Source organism: Nelumbo nucifera, chromosome 4, assembly GCF_055504915.1.
Source record: "Nelumbo nucifera cultivar China Antique chromosome 4, China Antique-T2T, whole genome shotgun sequence".
NCBI classification, from domain to species: Eukaryota; Viridiplantae; Streptophyta; class Magnoliopsida; order Proteales; family Nelumbonaceae; genus Nelumbo; species Nelumbo nucifera.
This window is the reverse complement of record NC_142652.1, coordinates 4856391-4875840: the sequence shown is the minus strand read 5'-3', so window position 1 is coordinate 4875840 and position 19450 is coordinate 4856391. Positions and strand designations below refer to the sequence as shown.

The following is a 19450-nucleotide window of genomic DNA, read 5'->3' as shown; positions in this document are numbered from 1 at the left end:
TATCATTAATGGTAATCCACTTATGCAATGGAAACGAACCACAACCGCATGTGGCAAGATGAAAGTACGGACAGTAAGATTCTGATATGAGCACAGCAATGGTGAAAGAAGTTCTGAAATAAATATGATTGTTTTAGGGTTTACTCTGTGATTTTCTTGGCATGCCTATTGGGTTCTTTGACCGCAAAAAATTGATGCCAACAACATAAGAGAACAGCCTATGCATTTAAGAAAATTCAAATAAGATTGTCAAATTAAAGACTTCCTTTCTTAATCCAATTTAATAAAAATTTTCCATTTGGATTCGTCTTAAATTTAAATTTACCAGAGAAAGATATGAAAAAAAACACGACCATATTCATCGCAAAGATCAATAAAATAATTTAATTTTTATTTTCAGAAACAAATGTTGAACCGTAAATAAAGACATTCTTCTTCTTCTTCTTCTTCTATTTAAGCATTTATTGCCGTTCGTGATCCTGTTATTGTGCCAAGAAACCCTTTTTCCTCCTCTCCAAACCCCATTCATCAATCCCACTTCTAGACCTGATGAAGGCAGATTTGGCCCACCAATGATATTGTTACATATGGTACCTCAGAACAAGTAGGTGACACCCGGAATCACTTATGCAACAACTTGCCTTAGCCAAGTTGATGGTGTTCCACCTGGCGGCTTGGCCCAGGCGCGACCTGGCGACCTGCGAGACGTGCTCGCCGACAAATTCGATATGCATATCCTAACACTCTCATGATCCTTGAAAGTTAGCCCATGTGCCGAACGATCCGGAGGGTGGTCAACGTGCATGGCGGTTGCCTCAGGGAATCTCGGACCACTTAGACAACTTCTTTGAAATCTCAGATGCGGTGCGTGAAGCCCACGCCAAACAATGTCTATATAAAGGCACCAACCCCAATGGCATAGGGGGGGCAAGTAAGCATATTCTAGCTCTCATACTTTGTGATTTTTAGCTCGCAGTCTACTATGAGAGTATTGACTTAAGCATTGTAGCGACCTCGCCGGGTTAGCCACCCCGGGTCCTCTGACATTAATTCCTTGCAGGTTTCTAAAGAATTACGAAGCTCAACAATCAATCCAGCTCGGCCCTCTGGTCAGCTCGGTAACTAATAGGTAGCTCGACCCTCTGGTCAGCTCGACAACTAATAGGCAGCTCGACACTCTGGTCAGCTTGGCAACTAATAGGCAGATCGGCCCTCTGGTCAGCTCGGCAACTAATAGGCATCTCGGCCCTCTGGTCAGCTCGGCAACTAATAGGCAACTCAACACTCTGGTCAGCTCGGCAACTAATAGGCAGCTCGACCCTTTGGTAAGCTCGACACCTAATAGGCAGCTCAGACTCTGGTCAGCTTGTCACCTAACCTGCCTAGCTCAGCCCAGTCAGCTCGTCACCTAACCTGCCTAGCTCAGCCTAGTTAGTTCGACACCTAACCTGCCCAGCTCGGCCCAGTTAACTTGGCACCTAATCTGCCCCAAGCTCGGCTTGGTCAGCTCGGCATCCAGGTCCTCATCCAACAAAAGTTCACTTCGGCCTTTGAGTCATCGGCCACTTGGAAACAGACCAAATGACGAGGTACTTAGCACAAAAAATTGATACATCACCAAAAATTGATTCATCAATTGGTGCCGTTTGTGGGAAACACTACAAAAAGCTAAGTTCTCATCTTCCGAAAGGCTAAGTTCTCTTCTTCCAGAAACTAAGTTCTCACCTTTTAGAAACTAAAAGCTCTCACTTTCTAGTTTCCATTTTTTATGAATTCAAAGACTATACAGGAAGTTGATGGCCAACAGACTAAGCAGCTCTACCAACTTTATTTCAACTCGGATAAAGCCTCATCTGTCCTCTTCGCGAGGTACCCTCTACAAAGATGAGCTCTTCGTGTCTTTCGTGGGAGTGGGCTGCCAACAGACTGCATGGACGCCCCTGCCGGTCGAGCCTTCCAAGGCTCCTGTGCGAGCTGGTGACCTAAAGTCAGTAGTGCTGGTCCCATAGGTCGAGCTCCTAGTAGCTTTTTGTAGGAGTGGATAACCGACGTCACTAACGAGGCTGATGCAGCGCAGCCATAGCTCTAAGGTGCCGAGTTGATAAAAGACCTCGGCACCACATAAGACCCAGTCGCCTCTTCGGCATGGGCAAAATCAAAGATGAATTAGAGTGGACTACGAGTCGCTCCTAGAGCCTAAGGGCTAAAGTGCCGAACTGGCAAAGACTTCGGCACCACATAAGACCTAGTCGCCTCTTCGGCATGGGCAAAATCAAGGGTAAGGAGAGTGGACTGCGAGTCGCTCCCAGAGCCTAAGGAATTCAATCGACACTTACGAGCTCATCGAATTAGTCATTTCAGGCCAAAATGAGCAATCTACTCCCTTCGCCGAGTTACTTTCAGCTCGAGAGTGGGGGCAAATGATGAGGGCGGATTTGGCCCTCCAATGATATTGTGACACATGGCACCTCGGAAGAATTAGGTGACACCTGGAACCACTTAGGCAACAACTTTCCTTAGCCAAGTTGATGGTGTCCCACCTGGTGGCTTGGCCCAGGCGCAAACTGGCAGCCTGGCCTAGACGCAACCTGGCGGCCTGGCCCGGGCGCCGACTTGGCGACCTGCGAGACGTGCTTGCCGACAAATTCGGCATGCTTATCCTAACACTCCCACGATCCTTGAAAGTTGGCCCACGTGCCGAACGATCCAAAGGGTGGTCAACGTGCATGGCGGTTGCCTTAGGGAATCTCGAACCACTTAGATGACTTCTTGAAAATCTCAGATGCGGTGCGTAAAGCCCACGCCAAACAATGCCTATATAAAGGCACCAACCACAATGGCATAGGGGGCAAGTAAGCATATTCTAGCTCTCATACTTTGTGATTTTTAGCTCGCAGTCTACTATGAGAGTACTGACTTAAGCATCAGAGCGACATCGCCGGGTTAGCCACCCCGGGTCCTCTGACGTTGATTCCTTGCATGTCTCTAAAGAACTACGAAGCTCAACAATCAATCCATCTTGCCACCAGACATCTCAACAACTAATAGGCAGCTCGGCCCTCTGGTCAGCTCGGCACCTAATAGGCAGTTCGACCCTCTGGTCAGCTTGGCACCTAATAGGCAGCTCGGCTTTCTGGTAAGCTCGTCACCTAACCTGCCTAGCTCGGCCTAGTCAGCTCGTCACCTAACCTGCCTAGCTCGGCCTAGTCAGTTCGGCACCTAACTTGCCCAGCTCGACCCAGTTAACTCGACACCTAATCTGCCCCCAACTCGGCCTGGTCAGCTCGGCATCTAGGTCCTCATCTAGTAAACATTCACTTCGGCTTCTGAGTCATCGACCACTTGGAAGCAGACCAAATGATGAGGTACTTAGCACAAAAAATTGATACATCACCAAAAATTGATTCATCAAGACCTTTGAACCCTAGCCTCAACTTAAATCCCACAATCCTCCTCTCTAGTGGGCAACACTCTCTTCTCTTCTTCCCAATCCCCTTTTTTTCTCAAAACCAGCAGAAACAAAGCCATGGACAATCCCATCCCCACTCCCCATCGTTCCCATCCTCCTCCCAGTAGCTTCTCCCTCTTTTACGAACCCTATTGGTTATTCTACCTGTACTCGAATGAGGAAGTAGGGGCTGCAGCCATGGTAGGAAGCGAGTCAATAAGGGCCAGCTCCATTCAAGATTTTGTCTGAATTTGACTGAACATTGCAAATGTTGGGTGTTGGTGAATTGATGTAAAACCATAACAATGCAAATGATTTGAATGTAAATTTTGATATATTTTTGTTTCAAACTTTAGCTTATTTTGTGTAATTGCGATACAAATAAATAAATTAAAACATAAAATAGAATAAAGTAAAACCCAAAACAAAATTAAACAAAAATTTGCATTTTTTTTTATTTGTACTTCCATGCATTTGTATTAATGCAAATAAAATTGCACTGCAACCAAACACAAACTTAGGCTCAGTTTGGAAAGAATACAAATACAAATATGTACAGTACAAATACATGCAAAATAATACAAAATACAAAGTTTTGCACTCTAAAATTTGTATTTGTGGAGAGAGTAGAAATACAAACACATATAAAAATATAAGGTTTTGGACTCTACATATTTGTATTTGTACTCTTTTCTAAATGAGCCTTAATTTTTATTTGTTAGTGATGGAGGAAGATTTGGCCCGATCCCTTGGCCGTGCGACACGTGGAAGCAACCGAGAGTGACCTGGTAGGAGCGCCAGCTCGGCATGGCAGCGGGCCCACGACCCGAGCTCCCCAAGGAGGAACCCGAACTCTCCCTTTGAGGCCCTGAGCCTTACGAGGAGCGCAAAGGGAAAAAAACCCGAGCTGACCCACCTTGGGGCAGTTCGGGCCACACTTCTATCCGAACTCAAGACTTCACCTCTTACACCACCTCGGCTCCAAGTTGCCTGACTGAACAACCGTACCTGACGCCAAGGAAGCCCATACACGGAGGCGGCGCACCTGACTAATTAGGGGTCCGACACATGACAGCCGCCCTCCAACGGCCACCTGCCACCGCCATCTCAGAGGTGGCAAAGACGGCCCCGACAAGGAAGACAGTGGCGGTTATGACACCTGAACTAGCATCTGGCAGAAATGATGACACCTGATCTGGCGGAGGTGATGATACCCGATCCAGCAGAGGTATGGGAGTGAGTGTACCAGGGTGATTATAAAAGGTCCCCTTCCCCCAAAGAAAAAGGTACGTGATTCTTGTGCTTTCTGGTCTTGAAGTCCCTCATTCCCCTTGCCTTCTCAAGAGCACTAACTTGAGATTCGGAGTGTTCTAACCGGGTTCCTCCCCGAAAGTCTCCATTTTCTTCCTTCTTTTAGGCACCTCCAATTTCATCAGAGGCAAGGTAACCGACAGCTAGGACCGACCGGATTGTGCATCATCAGTTAGAGTTAATGTTTGAAAAGTCAACAACATATATATATATAAGTAGGTTTTGAAACTATAGGTTATATATAAGTAGTTTCCTCAAACCTCAAGGTATATATATAAGTCATTATCCTTTTATTTATATTACTATTAAAAGTGTGAATGAGGTCTAGATTCTGATTTTTTTTTACTAGAAAACATTTATTTTTTAAAATCGGTCCCCCTTTATTATGAGGGAAAAACATAATTTTAACCAATACTTTTATCAAATTCATTATATTTTTCATCATTAAGTCCTATATTTAAGGTATTAACTCTCATTCCCTTTCATTAAATAATATATTTAAGGCACATTAAATAAATGAGAATTGTGGACTTTTCTTGACTAAAACACCCTTATCTATGAATTTAGTCCCTCTTTGGCTAAAAAGTGTAATTTGAAGTACTATTAATTTCCACTTTATTAAATTCCCTCTTGTTAAGGTATTGCTATTAATTCTTATTCTCTCTCCTTGGATACTTTATTCTAATCGTTTTTGTTTCTCACCAATAAATTCTACAAATTAAATCTATATCCAATATTTTTAATAATTTAAAACCTATGTTCAAAACCAACATGGAAAATAATTAAACAAACCACCCTTTTGTTTGAGTGGCAAATAGTAGTTTAGCCATCCACGTCAAATGAGTTAATTAATGTTCTCATAGTTAAATAATAAAAACTTAAAAATAAACATAAATATAAATATTATAAAAATCATAAAAAAAATATTGTGAAAAAAATTTAGGCACATTTCTAATATTATCTATATATAATATCAAACAATAATAAGCATGATAAATAAAAGTATTTTTATTCGATGGAAATTATTTAAAATTGACCCCAAAATGAAACCATTTTCCTATTCAAGTAGTGGGTCAATGGTTCAACCTTTAAGGTCATATGAATCAACCCATGATATAATAAATAAATAATAGGGAAATTGTTTAAAACTCACTATGAGTTTTCATCATTTCTCTTAAACTCGCCACAACTTTTCAAAATGTCTAAAACTCACCATGTCACTAACTTGACGTTAAATAGACTAACGGGTGTTAATATGTTACCATTTTAGCCTTCATAGAAAAATATATAATATATAAAAAATAAATTAACTGGTGTTAATATATTACCATTTTAATATTTTGACATGAAAAAAGGAAAAGTTCAAAAACATATTTTCAAATAGAAAATACATCATAAAAACATAGAAATTACAAAAAATATAAAAAATTATAGAAATTGCAAACAAAATAAAAAATTATTTTCAAATTATGGAAACTATAGAAATTGAAAAACAATATCAGAATATAAAAATTGTAGAAAAAAACACCAAAAATTTATAGATTGTAGAAAATAGAAAAATGTAAAAAAATTATAAAAAACATTAAAATGCAAAAAAAAAAACAAGAAATTTGAAAACTGAAAAAGACCAATTTTCCTCTAACTCACCATTCAAGGGTAATTTGGTCATGAAACTTGTTAGTTATGCTGACATGGACACCTCTGTTAAGAAGCATTAACGGTGCACTAACGGAGGTGAGTTTTGGAAAATAAAAACTTATTGACATGGTGAGTTTTAGACATTTTGAAAAGTTGTGGTGAGTTTAAGAGAAATATTGAAAACTCATGGTGAGTTTTAGACAATTTCCCTAAATAATAAAATTTTAAAAACATATAAAGGCACAAAAAATATTAAAAACATAGTAATTTTGTAAAAAAGCATTTGAGTACATTTCTAATAGTATATATTCATCATATTAAACAAAAATAAGTGTGATAGATAAGAGTTATTTTTATTAATGGTAGAAATAGAATTAAAAAGTAAACTAAAATAAAAAGAAAACTATTCTTGCATCTAATTGATGGCCAATGATCATTAAGGAGGCAAATTAGGTGAGTTTAACTTGAACTCAAATTGACCCAACTTGTAATTTTAGACAGGCTATATTCGATTTTCAGCTCTCAACTTGGGCCTAAGCCTATGCTTAAAAGTTTGGCCTTTTTTATTTTTTAGGTTAGACCCAAGCTTAGCCCTTAGGTAGTTAAAGTCAAGCCTGACTATATACATACAATCACAAACACATATATAACACATACCTGCATACATGCATATGTATGATTATACACATACATTTTATGTCAAATTTTGTCATGAGGCTAATTGACATAATCAAGTCCTAACTCAAGTGTATTAAATTTCAACGTAAGTAGGGCCTAATTTGGACAAATTAGGCTTGACTTTGGTCTAAATCTTTAAGTCCAATGCATAGGATTAGGTTTGGGTTAAGATTAAATCCAGCCCAATCTAGTTGACTTGCACCATGGTCAATTCGTTTGAGTAAATGGGTTAACGAATGTTGTCATAATTAAATAATAAAATTTTAGAAAATATATAAAAATACACACACAAATAAGGGTGGTAGGCAAGAATTATTTTTAGAATTAAAAATAATTCGTTAACCCATTTAGATAATTTTCAATATCGACCCACCAAAACCCAACTAAGGCCCAAACCGAAAGTCTAACAACAGCCTTGGGCGCCAGCACCAATATATCTACATACATCGTGGCAGACGATCCCATGGTCATGGTCTCTTCATCTTTATGTTTTTATGGCAGACACGGTGCTAGAAAACCATTAAGTATCCTTGTTTCCTCACTTCCTCCTTGATTACAACAAGGGGTGTTTAATACAGTGGCATTGTATTATTGTTGTATTTTGCGTTGATAAGCACAGATTTATGATAAATATGTGTTAATTGTTAACTTGTTATATCATACATGACTGTCTTTTGAACTAGAAAAATGCATGTATATAAGAAACATCTTAGATAAAAATATCAATTTGTATTGAACAATTCAAAAAAATATTAAAATATTTATGATAGATTAATCACTTTCTCACAAATAATTTGTATTGATCAAGACAACACATCACCACTGTCCCAGACACCCCAAAATGTGCAAGGGTTTCGTAAGCAGAATTGTGAATGTTGCCCAATTAGAATTTAGAGCTACATCTAATTGTAGCTTCAACCAAATAATGTACAGTATTGCCAATAAGCACTTGGCACTGTTATTTCAACTGGAATATTGTCATCGACAACTCAATTCGTTTCAAGATGACAGTAATCCAACGGAACTGCCAAATGGAACCCAAAAACAGAGAGTGACAGAAATAACAAACTATGAGCATAAGATAACGAAACATCAATCCATAGAATCGAAACTGGGCGCGTACCACCCCAGCTGATCCATGATGTTCTTCAATCTTTCCTGCTGTCCCTTGGAATCCCCTATGGCAGTGGTGAAAGGGTACACATAAGTTACTTTTGTGGCCATGCATCTGTAAGCAACTACATCTCCTTTCACCAGAAATTCTAGCACATCCCGGGGCCGGCCGAAATCCCCATCAACCTCTGCTCGTAGGTATTGGCCTGTTTTAGGCAGCCTTTACTCAGTAATGATTTAAGAGAGAAGAAACTAGATAATAGATGCTCACGATGAATCTTTTAAGATGAACATATGAAGTCTCATGATGTGAAATGGACATACCCAATCAGTAACAATCATCATAGAATGCAAACTAAGAAATTGGACCACTGCTCAAAGTTTGTTAGTTAGTCTAGTTACCGTCTGGGGTATTTTCAATAGTCTGAATCTTCGCATTTTTCTGGGTTTTCAAGATAGCTTCCTGCAACTTCTGGGAAAAAGAAACAGAGAACTAAACGAGCTTCAATTTTGTTCACAGGCAAGAAACAAAAGAAGAAAAACTCGAATTCCACACACATCCCGATAAACATAGTTTAGAAGTTATAAAAAAAATTCCATCACCTCAACTGCATTCTCTGAAGCATTAGCAGGAATCACCCATGGGAATGCAAAAGATGATGACTTGGGATTTGTCGATATGCAACCCGGATTTATGGAGGGGCATGGCCTGATTTTCCTGCAAGAAAATAGCATTCTATGAATAATTGAGGTAAGAGAGGAGAACCCGCTAGAGAAAGAGAATTAAGCTAATACCCATCTTCTAGTCCAATCTCTAAGTTCTTAGACTGTGAGAAGGGAGTGGTGGAAGGGAGAAGTGGAGTCTGAGAGTTCAGTGAGGGAATTGCCAGGGAAGGTAAAGGAGAATTTAGAGTTACAGCGACGGCTAAGGAGATGAGATTGGACAGAAGAAAGGATTTTCCGTCGGAGTTCTGAATGCAAGCTATTGGAATTTGAAAGGGGCGTGGAGAGGTTGAACGAATTGAACCCTTATAGACCCAGATTGGGGGAATTGGAGGGAGTAGCAGACTACTCAAATTCATGCTTCAAAAATCCCAAAGATATATGATTTATCCTCTCGAAAAATAAGAAGAAATAACGTCCGAAAGCCCCAACGATTCTTGCAGCTGCAAGAGACAAAAATTGTACTCCCAGCGCTACCCGCATTTTAGAGCGTGTAGCCCATACGATCTCAAAAAAATCATCGCTTGGAATAAATAGTAAATAATTATAACAAAAAAGTAGACCAGGAATTATCCTTTTTGACTTACCTTATAGTGCGCTGTAGTGGGGGGAGAGAGAGAGAGATAGAGAAAGAGAGATGCAGTGCTGCCAGAACCTGCTTCTCTACCATCGTCCGATTCCGAGACGCTCGGCGGCGTGTCCTTCATTGTTTCCCTCCTTTACCTTCTCCATTAGACCAAAATCATTGTCTATCCTTAGACCCTTCTCCCACGGCGATCTCCTCTTTTCAGTTACCAGCAAAACTTACAAATGCCGATACCTCTCTTTGAACAAAGCTTGTTATTGCTCTTTCTCCGCTCCCATCAACAGTGCTCGAATCAAGGTCATCGGAGTCGGAGGTGGCGGAAACAATGCCGTTAATCGGATGATAGAAAGCGGTCTTCAGGTTCTTATCGATCGATGTTTCTTGCCTTTTTTTCTGTTATCTTCTCTGGTTTCATAGCTCAGAAGAAGATTGATCTTCTTTGTCTTTTGCATTACGAGTATTATTTTCTTTTTTTTTTTATGAATTCTGCAAGATAATATGGGGTTTAAATGGAATAGTTCAATTTCATTTCCTCTAAACCAGGGGCGGAGCTGGGAATTTTTTTCTCAGCGGGGCCAAAAGCTAATAAACATGGACGGAGGGCCAAAAAATAAGCGGGATATAAATGAGAATTGTGGGAATTTCCCAATCCATAATACAATTTTGAATATTGATGAAAACCACCCTTCATTGAGGAGTAGAGGTGATAGAGTGAACCAACATTCCTGAACTTTATTTGATATTCATGCATCTTGAGTATTATGTATTATTAAAATTACATTTTAGTTTCTTGAGTTTTATTTTGGAAATTTCTTTTTGTTGTGCATCACTAAGGTAGTTGTTATTTTGGATCCATGTGCAAAACCACATGTTCCTCCCACTAGTGGTGAAACTATTTGGACCAACAACTTCATGATAACCACACAATTTGGATTAATGATGTCAAAGCTTAGCCAAATATAACATATTCCACTCAAGGTTCATTAGAAAACATATTCACCTTGCTACTAGCTATCATGCATGGGTTGTCTTTTCTCTTCTATATGATATGCCTTTTGGGAATTATTATGATATATTCTCTAGTTATTTGCAAGGACATACACAAGTTGCCAATACCATAGCTGAAGCCTTCTCAAAGAGTAATGGAGGTTATTTTATTTTTAATCATTATTTTGTATGCATATTGACCAAAATACCTGTTCCCAGAGCATGCATTCATTGGGTGGGTCTTGTAGTATGTTTGTTGCAAAACCTGCAATAATCAATAAGAGCTCAATTATAAGACATTGTTAGGTCTGGAAGAACACCTTCTATACTCTGGTATTCCTCTTATGACATGAACCAAACATTGTGCTTTTCTTGTCTTAATAAATAACAAAAACAAGATTCACACTAAAGTTTATGATTAGCAGACACAGCTCTATTAGAGGGAAGTTGTATGCCAAATTTGTCAATGCAACTGCTGGACACTGGTTGAAAAGGAGGAGAGGGACATGAGTTTGAAGAGAGGAACACAAATGAAGAGAGAGAGTGTGGGGAGGGAGAGAGAGGAAAATACATGGGTTGGATTTTCCACATGATGCTCTAGATGTGAAGCCAAGGCAAGTATCTGCATTATATAGTAAAGAACTAAAGATAGCTGGCATATGGAAAACTTCTCTGCCAAATCAGAAATTGAGAAGAGGAGGCAAGTGGGGAGCTTCCCCGTACAATTTACTATTTTTTGTGAGATAGGTAGATGAGGTAGGCAATTGAAACTGTCCACCGGACCCTCTGGTTGGCCATATGTTTAATTCCCAGTATGTTATTCCTACAGAAACCTTGTATTGGTAGTTCCCTATTTAATATAATCCATTTTGATGTGGAATGTAAAAGAAAATTATTTACATGGGACTATTTGTCCTTAAAGAAACTTCTCTCATGTGTATACATTAGGGAAAAGAAAAGGCAACCTCCAATGCCCTGAACCTGGAGGTTAGCCAGGTTGAGATAGTGTCGATCCTTGTTGAGATTGTTTACCAGTCTCCAAGACCCTGAACCTGAAATTGTCGGTCCTTCTCATAGATATGGAAAATGCATTTATATTTATATGTACTTATTTAATTATTTATTCTTTTGGAGAAAGATGGTATATATCTATTACTTGTTAAAGACATTATGTTAGTGTATTCCTCTACCTATCAAGGAAATTATAGTATATGGTTTTCTAGTCTAGCAAAAGGGGTGATGTTACTGTATTCAAATATCTCAGGATATGGTTGGTTTATAGTCAAGCTAAAAATACCAAATCAACCTAATTAAGCCTGATCCCAACTATTTGGTGTCGGTGAACTTATCCATTTTTTCTATGGACATATCCTTTTTCTAATGAGTCTTTCTGTGCTACCTTCAGGCTTCAATCCACATTCCCGTTCTCCTTATAAAGAGGGTTTAACTAACTTAAAAGCAAAATATAATAAAATAGTAAAAAAGATATCACTCCTCATTGGATTAAATTTAGGATATAATGGTTATGGATATATAAATAGATGGATACTGTGTTTGAACTTTTTTGTCAGTCATTGATTCTTTATATTTCTGCCAATAGATGTTAGAGCAGAACACTTGGCCTTGCACTCCATGTAGATACATAAAGAAAGGCCATAACCTAATGCTGGTTCAAGCTATCTGGGGTCTTGGACTGCCTAGGCTTAGGTGTGGCCCAAGTAATACTTATGTAATGCCTGGGTGGCAAGAAACTTGAATAAATAAACAATTGGAAATAATATAGAATTTCATATTTATGCAAAAATTGAGTTACACATTAGATGAGACATAATAAAAGATATGTAGCATTTGTCCATATAATTAAATCTATATATATGAGAAATTTAATTAAACTTGGCAAGAATAAGTCCTCAGCAAATGGCACTTAGCTTCAAAGACTAGATATAAAAGCATGACACAAGTAGGTTATATGGGATACACATACCCGTATCAGTGCCCAGGATTTTAGGAAATGGGGAGTCATATTCCCATTTCCCATATCTGTTTTCCCCGTCTCTATCCCTATTTGGGCATCATAGAATTAAATAGAATTAACTTCCTACATTAATATAATCCATAATGTAGCTTATAAGTGTACCATGTGTTTAACAAAAATAAAATTGGAGAAGGCATTTCAATTAGGGTTGAGTTGTTAGCACTTCTTCAAGGTTTAAAACTGGTCATGTCTCAGGCTGGAACAGGATAGCAATTGCGAGGGGACTGCTGAACTGGTATTGGTTGGAGCTTTTCTTGGTGAATGGTCCTTGGGTATTTAGTTTTGCTCAGAGAAATTTAGTCAATAGCCTCTTCCTTGAATACCTTATTCAAGTGGATTCCATGATCTACTAGTGCCTTAGCTTAGCTAGGCATGGAGTTGGAAGATCCCATTTTCTCATAAAGGGGTTGGAGGACCATAACCATAATGAGCATTGGGGACTTGGGGTTGCCACTTGCCAGGGCTAGGAGCAGATTTGTATACCTCTCTTTGCATTTTTTTTTATTTTAAATTATTGTTCAGCATTTGCTGTATTGTATATCATCTATCTTGTGGCCCCTGTTGCTGTGATTTCCTAAATAGCGGAAATTATTCTTGTGTTGATGAATCTTCCCACTTGTCAGTTGATTATTAGAAAAAGTAAGCTTAACTTGGTTTTGTTGCATGTGTTACTCTGTTATTGTGCTCTTGCTATGTTTTCATGCAAGTGTATAAAGATTCTCAATTGTTTTCTAGGGAGTTGAATTCTATGCCATAAACACTGATGCTCAGGCCTTGTTGCAATCAAGCACGAAGAGACAAGTCCAAATAGGGGAGAAATTGACTTGTGGTCTAGGTATGGTTGATTGTTTAGTTCAGTGCAATTTTCCAAGGAAGATTTGTTCTGCAACAGGTCTATTTAATCTTCCTGAAGAACTTTTAGTTTGGAAAGTTCTAAGGATGTCAACGGATTAAACAGAGGAAAAGCTGGTTTTTAACTGCATATGAATTTTGTTTCAATTCTCAAGTGACAAATCTTTTATTCAGAAATACAGGTACTGGTGGTAACCCAGAGTTAGGAGAGCAAGCTGCTGAGGAATCAAAAGATGCAATTTGCAAAGTCCTTGCCGATTCAGATCTTGTTTTTATTGCTGCTGGGATGGGTGGTGGCACTGGATCTGGTGCCGCTCCTGTTGTGGCTAGATTGTCCAAAGAAGCTGGTTTTTTGACTGTGGGTGTGGTCACTTACCCATTCAGTTTTGAAGGTCGCCGAAGGGCTGTACAGGTTTGTCAAAGATGCATTGTCAAAACTTTTCTAACTTCATTCAAAACTGGTCTTTCTTGTTGATGTTTCATCTGACCTGTGAATTATCTGTCAAAGATTCATTCTCTACTGGTTCTGATGTGTTCAAAAACTCTTCTGAATGTCATACTGCCATGCCTTTCTAGTGCTCCACCTATTTTTCTGTCATTTCCCCAGATCTCCTGAATTCACCTTCAAGGAAGCAGGATCCACTTCTCAATTAATCTGGCACTTTAGACAGTGTATGCTGATTCCTTCATGCTGGATTATTTCATGATATCCACTATCCATCAAATAGTGGATAGAATAATTTGGTTTGGACAAGGCTTAGATGATAATGATGATCCACTGTCGTTCAAATCCATTGGATTTTCCCTGTACTTCTAGCGGTATTCTTTATGCCAACCAAATGATATGATAAATCGAAAATCCAGGGCTGATCTAGCTATATTGACTTTGTGACACACAAAATGGTTGCTGATGGGGCCAACCACATGTGTGCCATGTCTAGGAAGTAGGAACATAATGTTTATGACTTTAGTTTTTCCCTATCAAATTCAGAGCTTTGGTTTTCATATCTTTTAAAAATACTTAATTGGTTCAGGCTTTGGAAGCAATTGGAAAATTGCAAGATTCTGTGGACACTCTTATAGTCATACCCAACGATCGGTTGCTTGATGTAGCAACTGCACAGACACCTCTACAAGAAGCTTTCCTTCTTGCTGATGATGTACTTTGTGAAGGTGTTCAAGGAATCTCTGACATAATTACTGTGAGTTTCTGCTTACCCAGTCTCTTGGATTGAGGTCTAAATTGTGTTGAATAAATTGAATAAGTTATCATTATTTGGTGTAGGACTTTTTAAGAATTGGGTTACCTTTTGCATATTGAGATACAGATTCCAGGATTAGTAAACGTGGACTTTGCGGATGTAAAGGCTATAATGAAAGACTCTGGCACTGCAATGCTTGGGGTTGGGGTTTCCAGTGGCAAGAATAGAGCAGAAGAAGCGGCTCTACAGGCAACATCAGCTCCCTTGATTGAAAGGTCAATAGAACGGGCAACGGGTGTAGTCTACAATATTACTGGAGGGAAGGACCTGACTTTGCAAGAAGTGAACAGGGTGTCACAGGTAGTAATTTTGTGAGTTTCTGTTATTTATCTTTTGGACCCTTCTGGAAACATGGCAACGTCTTCAGTTGATCAATTTTATATCCATAGAAAGTCTAGTTCATTGGGTTTCGGATCTGCTTGATGTTTCACATCCAGCCCAACATAGGGGATAGCTAAAAGTTTGACGCTAGTTATTTGATTCTAACCATCCTATGCATTACAGTATGACACCCATTTGGCCAACGGAAATTTGAACAGAGTTTTTATCAGATGATTAGGACCATCCAATCTGGTTTTATTCTTGTACCACTTATCTCTGTATGTGCCACATTTTGTGCACATACGGTCAAGAGAACTTCTGTATCAAGTATTCCCTTTACTTATTTTTCTTTCTGAATCTTTATTCCTCGAGCAAAAATTAACGCTGCATTTGTCCGTCTGCCTGCAGATTGTGACCAGTTTGGCAGACCCATCTGCAAATATTATCTTTGGAGCAGTGATAGATGATAGATATAGCGGTGAGGTCCATGTCACGATAATTGCCACTGGGTTTTCACAGACATTCCAAAAGACATTATTAATGGAGCCCAAATCATCTACATCTAGGCAGGAATCACAAAATACTAAAAGGACTCCAGTGCCTGCGGCAGCGCAGGAGGAATCATCGAACTTTCCAAGCAGAAGAGGTTTTTTTGTGATATGATATGTACATGAGTGCAAATGTGCAATGCAATCGGGAGCCTCATTCACTTTCAATAGGACAGGACTTTTATTGGCTGATTTAACTCTTTAAGATCGTTTTTGGGTGTTTAAATTGTTTTTGGTGCAACCAGTCGCGTGGAAGAAATTTTTTTTTTATGAAATTTGTGTCTTATGCTTTGCAAATTGCAATCTCTGCGTCTACTGAGGGGTAAGATAAGGTAGCCTGTGTTTCAAGTTTTTTTTTAAGTAAAAAAAGATGAAGGAAAGAAAAGAAAGACAAAAAAAAAATGAGGATAAGAGAAATCCCCAACCTTTTAAGTTTTAAAACAATGCAGAGAGTTTCTTATCAAACGGGGTTTACGTGTGGTCTCTTTTTTTTTGTGTGTGAAACTTGTGGTCGGTTATTAATATTCGGTGTCTAATTTGGTGAAAGATAACTAACAATTCCAATTATCATCAATGTGGGTGGCTAAAAGGGAGAAGCGTTTCTGTTTGAATGGTTTTTATTTTATAACAGCGCTGTCAGCGCATTGCGTGGAGTGGAGTTTAGACTTTTAGTTTTAGAGATTGTTTTAAGTTGCTATCTCTCTCTCTAATTGAAGGCAACTGGCGTGCGGGTATTATTATTAGATAAAAAAGAAAAGCATCATCTCCCAAGTTTGAAAAACATGTCTATAAAGTTAGAACTCTTACTCTTTAATTCAAAGTAGTAACAATAGGTGTGTTTCCATTGTTGACAGTGGAGGAAGGTCCAGTTTTGATGGAGACAAGAAATTTGTCAGACATCATTAAAAGAAAGGAATAATCCAATGGCAATGCCACTAGAAAGAAAAAGAAAACGCCCAACTAATTAACTATGACAAGTGTAAAAAGCATGGGGGGGACGGGAAGACTGCAACTGAAATGGGCATGCTTGTCCTATTGTTGAGGTTTGTGGTAAGGAAACTGGAATCCCACCACCACCCCCTCCCTGCAGCGCCCCCACAAGACTGTCCCCACAACCTTCCCGCTGTGTATTGGGAATATCTCCCAATGATGATGTCATCATTCTTGATATTATCGGGAGATGCTCCTAGTACATGGCAGAGATGTGCCGTGAGACGTTGTGGGGGGACTGATTTGAACTTCATTTTTTTGGAACTCCCTCACCCTCTGATCCGTTTACTGTTTTCGTATGGGCTGGCTGGGTGTGGTGCTTTTATAAGTAAGTGGCCTTTGAATTTTGATTGACCATGGCAAAGGCAATACACGCACACACACACGCTGCGCACGGCACACGGAGCCAAGTTGGTTGGGTGAGGTGCAAATGTGCAATTGGCAAGTCATGAATGTCTGGGGTTCAGTCATCACATCAGTGTACTGTTCATCTTATCTCGGCTCTCTTCTCTTGGACCCTGACGGAAACTCAATGACCCGGGTCTCTTTAATCTTATTCTTGATGGTAATAACTAATAATGCACAGTCCTCGTGATGGTCCCGACTCCCGCCTGGCCTGGGGGTAAAAGTGTAAAACTAAAACTGCATGTAGAAAGTAGTAGAAACTGTAATTGAACTTGCATTGGGCTGCTGCTGGGCTATTGCTATCTATATCTATGACCGTGACTGTGAGTGAGGTGAGCCCGTGAGGTTGTGTGATGTGTGATGTGAGAGTGAGACCAACTAGCGCACCAACTTCAACTTGGATATCGCTCTGTCTTTGTCATTTGTACCATTTTTTTTTTACATGCTTGGTTGGCTCTTAATCTTTACAGCCTTTGGTGTCCGTTGCAAATTACAATAAAGTTAGCCCAATTTGCACCATTCGGTGCTTTGCTTGGATTCATCAACATATTTCTTCCTGTGGTTCCCACCTTCCCCAGCAGAATAATAAAATTAAAAAGGATTCTCCAACAAATCACTCATCCTTAATTCATCCCCAAAACAGATAGAATTAACTTTATTTTTTGAAAGCCAAAAAGATAAAATTAACTTATTAAGCAATTGATTAAACCCAAACGATGTTTTCTTCTTTTTTTTTCAAAAAAGAAAAAGTGTTAATTTAATTCTTCCACAGTAACAAGCGCTATATCGCACGAGCCAGAAGCACAGTTAAAGCGAAACGCTAAGAATTATGTGGATGATGATGCGTCATCCACACTTAAGAAATTAAAAATTAAATAATATATATAGTGTATTGTTTTTTATTATGATGATGATGATGATGATTAAGCAAATAATAAAAGCATATGTGGCTAATGATGGGATGTTTTGCTTTTAAAGCCTTTTAAGCACCTACCCTACCTTTATTCCAACTTTGTTAAACGTCATCTCTTGCCTTCGGTCTTTTTTGTTAACGTCTAATCTGATTCTTGGCTTCCATTTGGCTGGCCCAATCGTTGATGCATCAATAAACCACCACGTGGCGTCAGCAGATGAATTGATGCTATATATGACCCACCACCTACATTAACTAATATTTTATTGCATTCCTCTTGCTCCTAACAATTTCCTTATAAGACTTGCTAGGAATCTGTCCTTCAATGCAAATACTTTTGAAATTGTCACATCAGAAAGAAAAAAATAAATAAATAAAACCAAAGTTTTGTTTTGAAAAAATAAAAACCAGTGATTTTATTTCAAACAAATATTGAATTTAATAAAATGATAAATTTTAAATAAAAAAAAATGTTAAAATATAAATATTATATGCATAATTCATCAAAGATGATGAAATACAACATGTGATTTAAAACAACATGTTTTTGAAATTGTAAATTTAAGAATAAGGTGCCAATTGGCTGGTCGATAAGTTCTGGTTGTAACATCTCTACCTGCACTGCATTGGGGGAGGATTATGGGTTTGGAGGATGGGCAATCTCCCTCCCCCGGGTTATGGTAAAAAAAATCTTATAAATTCAAAAATATGTTTTTTTTTTTCAATTTTAAAAATAAAAGGCACATAATTCATGTTTTTTTTGTTTAAAACAATTTATTTTCAGGTCAAATGGTTTTAATTTATTTTTGAAGAAAACAATCCACATTAAATAACACACCTCTTAAACACTGGTTGGTGTTTAGTGTGGTTGAGAGGAAAATAAAAGACTCAGTGTATTCATTGTTGTGCCAACAGCACCATTGTCACATGAAGATGCCAATGTTTTAAAACCAAACACCGGTAGCGTAAGCCTTCTTCTTATTAGAAATTTATGTTGTGACTGTGAGTTCCGACTGATCAAACCTTTATTAAAACAATTAATTAATTAATTAATTAAAAAGAAATATAACTATCGCATGTGTCAATGTACTGTAGTAGCCTCTGGCCACTAGTTCATTGCAATAGTAGTTGTTAACCGCGTAAATGACTAGTGATTTTGTCAGTTCCCCACTCATGGTCCCAACAACGTTTCATTACGATTCCTGGTGTAGGGTAGAGATCTGCTACCAATACATTGCTCCCAATGCCGTCCCAACAGGCCAATGCAGTTATATATTGAAAACATCTCCCTTATAATACATGGGAAATATTCTAGGTATATCATTGTAATGACTTGTGGGACAATGTTAAGAGAATTTGTTGGTAATAAATCCAAATTCTTTCATGTAACTGATGGTGTATGATCTGGTCGCTTCCTGTAAGATGGCAGTTCAGACATCGGTCCGATTATGTGGTTGGTCGAACCGCAAGGAAATACTTTTAGAGGACACAGGGTGCTTTATCTGGTGTGGGCACTCCAATGCTTAAGTTAGCGATGAATTTAGTAGCGAGCTTGAATGCTTGTGAATAAGAGAGCTAAATAATGCGTGTACCTTATGAGGTTGGAGGTGAACCTCTTATATAGGCAAGCTGTCGTAGGC

The 19450-nt window shown here is 38.6% G+C and overlaps 2 protein-coding genes across 2 annotated transcripts; one reads left to right on the top strand and one right to left on the bottom strand.

The window, feature by feature from the left end:
* Positions 1 to 7825: 7825 nt before the first annotated feature.
* LOC104591745 (thylakoid lumenal 17.9 kDa protein, chloroplast) lies at positions 7826 to 9370 on the bottom strand. Its single transcript, XM_010250740.3, has 4 exons — positions 8984 to 9370; positions 8792 to 8906; positions 8591 to 8660; positions 7826 to 8394 (listed from the first exon to the last, which is right to left on the bottom strand). Exons 1-4 carry the CDS (start codon positions 9268 to 9270, stop codon positions 8168 to 8170), a joined length of 699 nt encoding a protein of 232 aa, XP_010249042.1. The 5' UTR covers positions 9271 to 9370; the 3' UTR covers positions 7826 to 8167.
* Positions 9371 to 9485: 115 nt separating this feature from the next.
* On the top strand, positions 9486 to 15805 carry LOC104591746 (cell division protein FtsZ homolog 1, chloroplastic-like). The gene is made up of 6 exons (XM_010250741.3): positions 9486 to 9857; positions 13255 to 13354; positions 13554 to 13783; positions 14406 to 14573; positions 14700 to 14933; positions 15363 to 15805. The coding sequence occupies exons 1-6, from the start codon at positions 9549 to 9551 to the stop codon at positions 15615 to 15617; spliced, it is 1296 nt and encodes a 431-aa protein (XP_010249043.1). The 5' UTR covers positions 9486 to 9548; the 3' UTR covers positions 15618 to 15805.
* The last annotated feature ends 3645 nt before the right edge of the window (positions 15806 to 19450 follow it).